The sequence below is a fragment of the Carassius carassius genome, chromosome 2, assembly GCF_963082965.1.
Source record: "Carassius carassius chromosome 2, fCarCar2.1, whole genome shotgun sequence".
In the NCBI taxonomy this organism is placed as follows: domain Eukaryota; kingdom Metazoa; phylum Chordata; class Actinopteri; order Cypriniformes; family Cyprinidae; genus Carassius; species Carassius carassius.
Genome location: NC_081756.1, coordinates 39,089,011 through 39,102,285, shown reverse-complemented (window position 1 = coordinate 39,102,285; position 13,275 = coordinate 39,089,011). Strand labels below are relative to the sequence as shown.

The 13,275-nt window shown below is 40.4% G+C and overlaps 1 protein-coding gene across 2 annotated transcripts in view; it reads right to left on the bottom strand.

Moving 5' to 3' along the window:
• Positions 1-13,275, bottom strand: part of lypla1 (lysophospholipase 1) — a 45,171-nt gene that overhangs the window by 25,360 nt on the left and 6,536 nt on the right. For both annotated transcript variants that reach the window (XM_059515701.1, XM_059515711.1), the window contains exons 5-7: positions 10,671-10,718; positions 10,532-10,602; positions 9,809-9,882 (exon numbers count right to left, since the gene is read on the bottom strand). In XM_059515701.1, coding sequence (XP_059371684.1) covers positions 9,809-9,882; positions 10,532-10,602; positions 10,671-10,718 — 193 coding nt within the window. The remainder of the gene's footprint in view (positions 1-9,808; positions 9,883-10,531; positions 10,603-10,670; positions 10,719-13,275) is intronic.

Sequence of the window (13,275 nt, the reverse complement as noted above, 5' to 3'; positions counted from 1 at the left end):
TAACTGACTTCCTGTTTGGATTCGGATTTCGTACCAAGAGACTTTTTCGTAGATATTGGTGTGTTACATGTGTGTACCGATTTTTGTACATGTACGTGAAACATAGCTTGAGGCGCACTCCATTGAAAGTGTATATGCATTCAGTTGAAAGTGTATAGGTGGCGCTATTGAGCCAATTTGCCACACCCAATGGAATATTGGCCTTCAGATCTGTTCAGGCCAGGACCCTTATCACACATGTGAAGTTTGGGTAAGATCAAGAGTTATAACATCTTTTATTCCCATGGCGACACATCAAACTTCGTCACGGCGCCATGGACACGCCTTTTAACGAAAACTCAAGATCTTCACAACTAAACATCACACAGGGCTTTAGATTAGACGGACCACAAAAATAACATTGTCATAAAATTTCTAGGAGTAGTTTGTCGCAGTGTAAAATATTTCACTTCCTGTTGCCAATAGGTGGCGCTATGACTATAACTGAATATTGGCATGTAGATCTGTTCAGGTCAAAAATCTTATCCAACATGTGAAGTTTGGGGCAGATTGGACATTGTATGTCTGAGTTACAGCAACTTCCTTTTTCATGGCGAAACATCGAAATTTGTCAGGCCACCATGGACACGCCCTTTAACGAAACCAAGTCCTTCGCAATTTAACATCGCAAATGGCTTTAGATTACACTGACCAAGTTTGGTGTTGATCTGAGTAAATCTCTAGGAGGAGTTCGTTAAAGTACAACCCCTGAAAATGGCAAAAACAATGCCAATTTTGCAGAGAAAATTCTAAATAACCAACTTCCTGTTTGGATTCGGATTTCGTACCAAGAGACTTTTTTGTAGGTATTGGTGTGTTACATGTGTGTACCAATTTTTGTACATGTACTTGAAATGGAGCTCGAGGCGCGCTATGTTGAAAGTGTATAGGTGGCGCTATCAAGCCATTTTGCCACACCCAATGGAATATTGGCCTACAGATGTGTTCAGGCCAGGACTCTTATCACACATGTGAAGTTTGGGGAAGATCGGACATTTTATGCCTGAGATATAACATCTTTTATTTCCATGGCGAGACATCGAACTTCGTCACGGCGCCATGGACACGCCTTTTAACAAAAACTCAAGATCTTCACAACTTAACATCGCACAGGCCTTTAGATTAGACTGACCACAAAAAAGACATTGATGTCATAAAATTTCTAGGAGTAGCTAGTCGCAGTGTAAAATATGTCACTTCCTGTTGCCAATAGGTGGCGCTATGACTATAACTGAATATGGGCATGTCAATCTATTCAGGTTCGGAGTCTCATCAAACATGTGAAGTTTGGAGCAGATTGGACATTGTATGTCTGAGTTATAGCAACTTCATTTTTCATGGCGAATCATCGAAATTCGCCAGGCCGCCACGGACACGTGACACCCTTTAACGAAAACTCAAAATCTTCGCAATTTAACATCGCAAAGGCCTTTAGATTAGGCATACCAACTTTGGTGTTGATCTGAATTAATCTCTAGGAGGAGTTTGTTAAAATACAACGCATGAAAATGACAAAAAACACAAAATTTGCTCATAAAATTAAAAATAACCGACTTCCTGTTGGGTTTCGGATTTTGCTCCAAGAGACTTTTTTGTAGTTATTGGAGAGATACATGTGTATACCAATTTTCATACATGTACGTGAAACGTAGCTCGAGGCGCACACCGTTGAACGTGTATAGGTGGCGCTGTCGAGCCATTTTGCCACACCCACTTCTGAAACCCATATCAGACGTAAATTTTCGCCAGTTCTGAGGTGTGTGCAAAGTTTCAGGACTTTTCGAGCATGTTTAGGCTCTGAAAAATGCAATTCATCTTAGAGAATAATAATAATAATAATAATAATAATAATAATATTAATAAACGGAGCAATTCCAAGAGGGTCCTCACACCATCGGTGCTCGGGCCCTAATTAAAACACCAACACTGACAAACTACAAAATATTGCGTTCATAATCAAATGCGATTCATCCAATGAATGCGATATAGCATAGCTTAGTCAGTGATCTATGGCTCTGTTTACTAAATGCATCAGATCATTCTCCATCTGAAAGTACGTGTTGGAGATTTACCGATACTATTACAAGAAGGAAAGAAATCAGCTCTGCCCAAAGGTTGTAAAACTTTGCGAAGGTGTTAGGTGTTGCCCAGCCCTGCAGCTTGAAAGATTTCTGCCAGAGAGGCACCATGCACCCGAACCCAAGAATATTCAACACTCCAAGTGGAGTGGGATTTCACCCCCATGGAGCATGGCTCGACTCGGGATTGTTAGGGAATGGCAAGGCATCCACTATCCAGTGCGCCAACTTCTGCTTGGAGACAACCTTCCCTTTCTGCTGACCACCAAAACAAACAAGGAGCTGCTCAGAGCTTCTGAAGCTCTGGGTGTGGGGCACATACATGTGTAATACTCTTACGGGACACAGAAACACCAAGACAGGGTCTGCCTCCTTCGGGGGAAGCGCTTGCAGGTTCACCACCTGATCTCAGATTGGGAGTGGTAGGAACTTTGAGCACATATCAAAGCCGGGGTCACAGGACAACATAAGAATAGGCTGGCCCAAATCCAAGGAACTCTTCACTTACAGAAAATGCTTGAAGGTCCCCGACCTTCTCGATGGAAGTGAGCACGATCAGGAGCGCTGTCTTAAGAGACAGGAAATTACACTTAACTAAATTGAGCAGCTCACAGGGACCCCACTGAAGTCCAGCTAGGACAACAGACAGATCCCAGGAGGATATCAGAAGTGTCCTAGGAGGATTCAACCTTCTGGCACCCCTCAGGAACCTAACGATCAGGTCATGCTTTCCCAGGGTTCGGCCATCCACTGCATGGTTTTGTGATGTGATACACACCTTCAAGGTGGAGGGCGCCTATGATTCAACCTTTCTTACAGGAAAGAAAACAAAATTATAAATGAGCATCTCCATGGTGTCTTCTTGGTGAGTTGGGCTCTCAAGGTGCATGAGTTCTGAAAACCAGTACCTGTTCTTTCTCCTCCCTGACCTTTTACAGTGTCTGTGTGAGAAGGCTCACTGGGGGAAACACATACTTGCGTAGAGCCCAGGGCCAGCTGTGTGTATCCATACCCAGGGGGACTGGTTCAGGGAACAGTACAGCTGGAAGTGGGAGGACTTGTGGGAAGCAAACAAGTAGACTGAGCTTCCCCGAATCAACTCCAATCAGCTGGACCGCCTGGGGATGGAGTCGACTGAGCTCCCCTGGGATGTGGATGAGCCCCATCTGACACCAGAGGAGGAGGTTTGATGGAGGTGATTGATGTACGAAACGGTCGCGGTGTTGTCTGTGCAGACCAACATGTGCTTGTCCAGTAGCAGGTACTGCCGTAATTCTAGATGCACTACCAACAACTCCAGACAATTGATGTGCCAAAGCAGTCAAGGTCTGGCTTATAAGACTAAATACCGTAATTCCTCAAATAAAAGCCGGGGCCTTTATTTACCTGAACTGCAGAAGGTAAATGGCTTTTATTTGAAGCAGGCTTTTATTAGAGGCATGCCTTTATTTCTAATTCCATCTGTTTGATAAGTAATTGTTTTAAATAACCCGTTTTAAAAAGCGATAGCGTTCCAGTGGACAGAGATCATAACATTAGCACAGAATCAGTTCAGAATCAATCAGCAAAAGAATCAAGTTTGGTTCAGACGCGCTCTGTGTAAGTCTGCTTCATGCTGAAATCACACAGTGCAGTATCATCAGCTGCTCGGTTCTCGAATCGGACGCGTCCAACAGAAACTCTACTCGGTTCAGTGTACTGGTGATCCGAAAAATGATGCAACCGGTTCTTGACTCGAGAAAGAGAAACGCTCCGGCAGTGAGCGTGTACGTTCGTTATCTGGCTCTACTGCACAAATTTTTCCCTTGCCTTTAAGACCGGCCTTTATTTGTCCATGTTGACCACGGCCACTATAAGAGGCCCGCCGTTTATTTGACTACTGGTTTTTATTTGAGGAATTACGGTAACTAAAAACCGTATTTTCTCCTGATAACCCCAAAAATAACTTAAATTACACTTTCAGTTTTGATCGTACAAATAAGAGCAATACATCAATGAATCTGTAAAAAGTATACTTTTTTTGTATACAGACATAACAAAACTTTGTGCACTTATCAAATAAAGATAACAAACAAGGTGTGCTGTCTGCAGGCTTTGTCTGCGCTGATCTTCATTTAGACACGCGTCATTAAAATGAACTGTAACTCAGTGAATACTCAACAAAGAGACATGAGAGATATATGTATAGAAAGCCTGACATGTCTGCTTTTAAACTAAACAAGTGCTGCCGAAAACAAATATTCTGTGATAAAGTAATCCATATGAAAACAACACAATCTCCGTTTTTCACGTCTCCCTTCATTATCTTCTAATGTGATCACGCCCCCGCGCTGAACGCTCTATTCAGATTCTAATGTTTCACTGAAGCACACGGCTTGAATACGCCCACACAACAGAAGGCAACGCAGCGAGACTGTTCAAGTTTTTTTATTTGTTTGCTTTGCGATGAGAGGAATAAGACATAATTCACCCCAAAAAGATGTGATTTGGTTGAGGATTTGAGATTTGGATTTCCTCAGAAAAAAAGAATGAAGCACTTTATTCAGCAGAGATCATAAACATGAGGAAGTCTCTTTTTATTTATTTATATACTTGTTCTAGGTTTCACATAACGTATAAACATTTTACTAGTTAGACTTTTTCCAAAGACTAATGTGTAATGGAGAGATGAGACATCCTTAACATTGATTTTTCCTCTGAAACACAAAAACTAAAATTTTAATAAAACTGATAGGCCTTTTTTGTTTTTTTGTTTTGAAAGGTCAACCCCTCTCAATTCTGCAGAAAGAATTGCCGCATACAATTAAAATGGAAAAAAGTACAAAGCAGTATAGGCTATACATTAAGAACAAAAGTTTTTGTCTCTTTGGCAGGTGCTCGTCTCTTTCGCCAGTTTCTTTGTTTATCTCTCAGAATCGACTCATCTGTTCTGAGAAAAAACAAACCATATTATAATGTATGTAGGCCTATGCAGTTGCAAAAATTTCAAAAGCCAAAACATTGCCTAAACCGGCTCTGTAAGTTTAAAACCCTCAGATTCACATCTTTTTTTTCAGTCCCCACAAGCTGTACAGAACTACTCCCAAACCACTCCAGCTGGACTGAATTAAACCACTACTGATATTTAGTGTAAAATGAACACGCTCTATCTAAAATAAAATAAAAATGGTGTAACAAACCAGGGAACTGCAGAATACACACATTTGTATCAATAATTTAATATTATATATATATATATATATATATATATATATATATATATATATATATATATATATATATATATATAAACAATACAATCTGAACCTTTGTTGCTAAAATCACTGATTAACTTGATAAACTTCCAGACACGCGCTTCATACATCTCGCTTGGCAATTTGAAAAATAACCGTGTCATTAAGCAGATAATTCATGTGTGTTTATTATAGTGTTTAAAGGCTGATATAGTCATATATATATACACACATACACACACACACACACACACACACCTAAATAATTATTAGGAACACCTGTTCAATTTCTCAATGCAATCATCTAATCAACCAATCACATGGCAGTTGCTTCAATGCATTTAGGGGTGTGGTCCTGGTCAAGATAATCTCCTGAACTCCAAACTGAATGTCAGAATGGGAAAGAAAGGTGATTTAAGCAATTTTGAGTGTGGCATGGTTGTTGGTGCCAGACGGGCCGGTCTATTTCAAAATCTGCTCATTTACTGGGATTTTTACGCACAACCATTTCTAGGGTTTACAAAGAATGGTGTGAAAAGGGAAAAACATCCAGTCTGCGGCAGTCCTGTTGGAGAAAATGCCTTGTTGACGCTAGAGGTCAGAGGAGAATGGGCCGACTGATTCAAGCTGATAGAAGAGCAACTTTGACTGAAATAACCATTCGTTACAACCGAGATATGCTGCAAAGCATTTGTGAAGCCACAACACGCACAACCTTGAGGCAGATGGGCAACAATAGCAGAAGACCCCAAGGGTACCACTTATCTCCACAACAAATATGAAAAAGAGGCTACAATTTGCAAGAGCTCACTAAAATTGGACAGTTGAAGACTGGAAAAATGTTGCCTGGTCTGATGAGTCTCAATTTCTGTTGAGACATTCAGATGGTAGAGTCAAAACTTGGCGTAAACCGAATGAGAACACGGATCCATCATGCCTTGTTACCACTGTGCAGGCTGCTGGTGGTGGTGTAATGGTGTGGGTGATGTTTTCTTGGCACACTTTAGGCCCCTTAGCGCCAATTGGGCATTGTTTAAATGCCATGGCCTACCTAAGCATTGTTTCTGACCATGTCCATCCCTTTATGACCACCATTTACCCATCCTCTGATGGCTACTTCCAGCAGGATAATGCACCATGTCACAAAGCTCGAATCATATCAAATCGGTTTCTTGAACATGACAATGAATTCACTGTACTAAAATGGCCCCCACAGTCACCAGATCTAAACCCAATAGAGCATCTTTGGCTGCAAGATGCTATCCTATCAATATGGGCCAACATTTCTAAAGAATACTTTCAGCACCTTGTTGAATCAATGCCACGTAGAATTAAGGCAGTTCTGAAGGCGAAAGGGGGTCCAACACAGCATTCATATGGTGTTCCTAATAATCCTTTAGATGAGAGTATATATATATATATATATATATATATATATATATATATATATAAGTGAAAGTGAAAGTGTAGTGACATTCAGCCAAGTATGGTGACCCATACTCGGAATTTGTGCTCTGCGTTTAACCCATCCAAAGTGCACACACACAGAGCAGTGAACACACACACACACTGTGAGCACACACCCGGAGCAGTGGGCAGCCATTTATGCTGCGGCGCCCGGGGAACAGTTGGGGGTTCGATGCCTTGCTCAAGGGCACCTAAGTCATGTTATTGAAGGTGGAGAGAGAACTGTACATGCACTCCCCCCACCCACAATTCCTGCCGGCCCGGGACTCAAACTCACAACCTTTCGATTGGGAGTCCGACTCTCTAACCATTAGGCCACGACTTCCCCAATATATATATTGTATATATATATATAATAATATATATATATATATATATATGCTACGAGAAAAAAAAAGTAGGGTTTTTATGTTCTTGCATATAAATATATATATTTAATTATAATACCATGCAGTAAAATCCTTTGTGTAAAGATTTTTTTTTACTTTTGATGCATAGACTGTAGCCTAAGACTATCCCATGTTTTGAAATGAACTCACTGTACATTTTCGAATTGTTTTAAAGTATGTTACAATGTTATATTATAATGTTATTGTTGTTTTACTTTCTGATTCTGTTTACAAACCAAAATGTTATAATTACAGTGAGTTTGCAACCCGTCCCTTTGCGCCACCTGGCGGTAGTTTCGTTTTTAACTTTGACTTGCAGTTAACGCCATGGGCCTGTGATGGTAATAGGCATTTTGGTTGTCACCTACGAAAATGTCAACATTTTTGAGTATCTTAATGTTTGTACTGCAGTGTATAGAATTAAACATTATTAGCAATCACACAATTTATGTTTATCCTTATTTTTTATCAGTTTGTACATATCACTGGAGAGAAATGGCAGCATTGGTTGCTCAGACTGATACATGGTGAGGAAGGGGTCGATTTCTCTCGCAATGCTGTTGAATATTCCCACTTTCACTGGGAAGAGAGGATCAGCACAGCGCATCTTCACCTCTTCAAATGACTTTACTTTTGGATTGGGCAGTTCACCTCTCTCCCATCTCGATGTATTGCTTGACATGTGACCAGAGTAGCATTCCTCTTTCTGAAACGTTGACATTCTCAATCCACCGGTGCTTACAAAATTTAAGCATGGGACTTTTACAACTGTTTGCTGTTATAAAATCTTTGTGACGTGCAGAGCAATCATGGAACAGCCAATACAAGCTAGAAAGTCCGTGTTCAACTTCCCATCTGGTGAATTTACATCCATCTCTGAACGCATTGTGCAGTATGTGCAACCCGCACGAACCAATGTTAATTAGGGAATTTCCCGCATCTTTCTGCACTTGCTTCTGGAGTATTTTGAATACCTTCCAGTTGACGTTCAGTCCGTGCATTGAGATCTGGACAAGATTCTTGATTCCGATCTCTGAGAGCAAGTTATTCATTTTTTCAACAATGTCTTGAGCTGATGAATGGCCCATGAACTCTGAGCCGATGTATTAAGTCTTCACCTCGGACCCATTCTTTAACCTGACATGTATGTCTAACTGGTATGTGGCACAGGTGCACCGCAACTGCTCTCTCCACCTAGGGAATGTCAACACACCCCTTAACCGCCCTGCTATTGAGGGTAGTGAGGACGGAAAGAGACGAGCGGCTTCTGGCAGTAAAAAGGGGCCATCCACGACTGTCACTTCCTCATGCACCTCAGGGAAGAAAGGAACCAGAGTAGAAAGCAGTTGTGAGCCACTCTCTGCACTGAGAGACCAATTCTCCAGCCACGAGTGCTTAGGGCTGGGCGGTGTATTCTGTTCCTGGGGCTCAGTGGTAAAACATTGCATTAGCAGCACAAAGTGTGTGGGTTCAATTCCCAGTGAACAAACATACCGATGATAAAAATGTATAGCCTGAATGCACTATAGGTCGCTTTGGATAGAAGCATCTGCCAAATGCATAAATGCAAATGTAGATCTGATCACCCAGCAGCACACCGAATGAAAGGCTGGGAGTGCCATAAAAAAGCCCAGCAGAATCATTCAGCAGCCACACAGGACGAGCGCTTTGGGAGGAGTGAGGGGTCAATGGAGCATGGCCTGGAGGAGAAGCTCTCACTGTCACCCTCAAATCTCCCAGTGCATTAGGCAGTGGTCTTCTGGTTGTGACAGAAAAACCGGGATGGGTAGTGACAAACAGTCTGCTCCTTTCCCTTTAAGAATGAAGAGATGCGATTGCAGCATTGCCATGGTCATGCACTCCTGAGCCGATGTTGTGATTTCCATTATAGTAGCATTCCTGTATGTGATGCAGTGCCGTCTAAGGGCCCGAAGATTACGGGCATCCAGGATGGTTTTCCGGCCTTGACCCTCACGCACAGAGATTGTTCCAGATTCTCTGAATATTTGGATGATATTATGCAATGTAGATGATGATTATTTCAAACTCATTGCAATTTTTCTCTGAGATACTCCTTTCTGATATTGCTCCAGTATTTTTCGCCGCAGCATTGGGGGAACTGATGATCCTCTAGCCAACTTGACTTCTGAGAGACACTGCCACTCTGAGAGGCTCTTTTTATACCCAATCATGTTGCCAATTGACCTAATTATGCTGTCCCAACATTTTTGGAATGTGTAGCTCTCATGAATTCCAAAATGAGCCAATATTTGGCATGACATTTCAAAATGTCTCTTTCAACATTTGATATGTTATCTATATTCTATTGGTGAATAAAATATAAGTTTATGAAATTTGTAAATTATTCCATTACTTTTTTTACTCACAATTTGTACAGTGTCCCAACTTGTTTGGAATCAGGTTTGTATTAATACATTTATATAATAACACTTATTATGATGACATAATATTTATCAATTATAATTGATGGTAGTGTTCCTGACAGAAATATAGTTTTTTTCATATATAATCTTTTTCTCTTTTTTAAACCAGTTTTTAAATTAAGTTTTCAAAGTAAGTAAAAAAAACAGATTTGCTTTACCTGAGAGAACCCTCCCAACACAATTCTATGAGATGGAATACCATTCTTAACTTCTTGATCAATCAGTGCTTTGACTGTGGACAAATTAAAACAACAGTTTACACATTTAATGGCAGATTCAGTATTCTGTTGTTACTCTTACCCCTCTTTCACACCGCAAGTGTGAGCGGTGCGCGAGCAGTGCGTATTTCTTTCGGTGTCCATGTTAATCAATGAGTGCATTCACACCAGGAGCAGGAGCCACACGTGAGCATCAAGCAGGAGCGTAGCGTGAACAGCAGTGCAGTGGGGGTTTCGGTAATAAATAAATAAATTTGATTTAACACAAAACGTGCTCAAAATACACAGAATAAGCATGTCAAGAGTTTTAACAACAATGCCAATGTCTAGTGTTTTAACAATTATGCCAGAAAAGAAAATTAAGTATAACAAATATGTATTTACCCATTTAAACTTTTTAAATAATTGTTTTGGGTGAAAGTATGATGTATTATTATAAAAACAAAAATGTTGAAAGAACTTACCCATTGTTTGACATGGTTACATTGTCTGCTGAACACGCTTAGCAGCCGCTGCTGTTATGCTACTTATTCGCTTCCAGTGTGAATAGTCGCGAGTCTGCTGCTGCAGTGACGATGTAGTTGCGCGGACGCGCTGGTCTCGCGCCGCTCACGCTTGCGGTGTGAAAGAGGGGTGACACTGCAGTTTCATATTATACTTAACTGCTTTCAGCAGCTCTTTTAATTCCAGTATCATCTTCTTCGGCATGAGGATTAAGACTAACTATGTCAAACCTAAAAGTAACAAACTTTTAATAAGTGAAAACATAAAAAGCACTTGAAAAAAAGTGTTCACAACTCACCAGGAAGGCATTGCCATGTTCATGTTGAGAGTGACGGGCATTACAGGTCTTTCATGGCCAGTTGTATAAAAATACAAAAAAGATGGAACAGAGGTAAATAAAAGTCAAAATATATATGGGTCATTCCTACTATGCAGTACGTGGCACAGTGGGATAGTAAAGAATCCACTGGTATGTATACTTCAAAATCTTGGCCTAAGTAGTGAGACATCCATGTAATTTTTGTGTAGTTTTAAGGAATTTCACTTACTGCTTTTAGCTTATTGTGTGGTCCTCTCTCTCTCTCTCTCTCTCTATATATATATATATATATATATGAAACTGGTTAATATTTCCTTATCTTAACTCCCAGATTAAATGTTGTCAAAAGTTCAAAAAGTCAATCAACCAGAAGAGGCTTCCGAGGCTGACCAAAAGAAAATTCTACCTCATGCATGAAATCTTATTAATTGAGAGTAAAATGCACCTGGAATTCATTGACTGTTCAATATTAATTTAATTAAATATTATTATTAGTGGTGGGCATAGATTAATTTTTTAATTCTCACTGTGATCTTGAAATTAATCTAGATTAAAATGGCTCATTCGAAATCTGCCGAAGGCATTCAGAATATGTGTGTTACCCAAATAAAATTGACAAAAAGTAAGTCTTTGAGAAGGGGTTTATCAAGCCAGGTGGTGCATTAGAAAAGGGGCTCGTCTCCTGTTTCCAAAATGCATCACAAAGTGCTTGAAAAAGCTGTAAACTAATTCCACATTGCACAAGGTGCAAACAACCTTACGCCTGTTTCACACATACTCCATCTGCAGTGTGTATGCGTTTGCATATTTTTTTACGCGCACATGTTAACAGATTCCAGTTGCGTTCCAGGAGCGTTGCGTCTGCAGCAGTGCAGCGATCGTTTGCGTAGCGAACTGCAAACACGTCCTGTGTGAAAGCACATCGAGACCATGCTGCACCACATCCGTAACGCACACGGACTGCATACGCACTGCAGATGGAGTATGTGTGAAACAGGCGTGAGCAGGGCCATAGCTGGGGTCAGAGGGGCCCCGGTGAAGGTTGGACCAGTGGGCCCTGTTAGAATTTTTTTTTTTTTTTGTGCTATTTACACAATGTTTAAGTTTTTTTCAAGTTTTTAGGTGTCAAGGTACAGAAACAAATTAATTAAATGTAAAAAGCACTGGATAGTCTTCAATGTAAAAATGAAATATACAATCAAACCTACATTTATTCAGACACCTTCAACATTTCTCAAATTACAGTTTTGCTATATGTATCAAAAATTATATCTGGTGTCTGAATAATTTTTGGTTTGACTGTTAAAACTACAAAGTAATTCAGTCAAGAGCAGTGAGTGATTTTCATTTTCATTTTCTTGGATTAACATTACAGCAGCCAGTAGCTAAATTAGGCGCGGTCACATTAAGAGACGATGAACGCATCCAATATAACACACATCCCATTTTTTTCCTCAACTGTTTACTTTCACTTAAGAAATAACTGACAGTTTTTTCGAGCATAATTTCCAAGGTGGATATTTTGACATATTTTGTATGTATTTGTCAGCACAAGAGCAAAAATAAGCAAACTTGATGTTCAAGTGTTTTGAGCCGCCTTTCTCTGCGTGAGCCCTGAACACCAGAACACTGCGAGTACTGAATTGGGCTCTTTCAAATCTTTTTGTTTGTTCAAACTGCAATTTGTATTTGTTCGTTCAGGTGCAGGAGGGACTTCGAGGAGAACTTTGCAGAAGAGAGCTCGGTTCAGTGTCGCTGTCCGTGATACGCGGCTCTCTCTCTTGTGCGCACGGAACACAGCACGCGAGTAAGCAGCTACTCTGTTCAGCTTTTCCGCGTCTTGTTTTTGGATGCTTTAATGTTTAAATTGACAAGCGGTAAGGCTTAAAAACGTGCGAAAAAGATAAGCTTTTGTGACGATGCGCAGCAGTGGTCTGTCAACTGTCCTGAGCATCTTTTTAGGCTGGCTTCAGCCAGTCGGTTATATAAAATATCAAGGTGAAAGTCATCATAGCTTGCTTAGTATAGACCCAGCTCCCAACCCAACTTTGAGAATAGATTAACGGCTAAATTTTTTTTTTAATCGCCCGATAAGAGTCTCACGTTAACGCAGCACGTTAATGCCTATAACGGCCCACCACTAATTATTATATAACCATTTATTCTTTAAATTTCAAATAATGAGTGGATTATGATTGCAGGATTGCATTAATTAGCAAGAGAGAAATAACATGTTTCATGTGAATCAAGTGTAGCCGATCACGTTCTCAATGGCACACAAAGCCATGTGGCTTTCAACTGTGCTCAGCAGTGGTCATTTTAATTAGCTCAGCATGAAAATACCTTGGTCAGTCCTTGGTAGTGCAACTGAAGTAAACAATCAACTATGGGTGGTTAAGCACTGCCAAAAGATTTCTGGGATAAAGTTGTGGACAGGCAAAAGTCATGAGATGGATAAAAAATAAATAAATAAAAAACGTGTAAAGGCTTCATCAATGCCTAGAAGCACAGTAAAGTATATTATTAAGAAGTGAAAGGTATTTGGTACAGCACAGACCCTCCCTGGTTCAGGACGTGGCTCAAA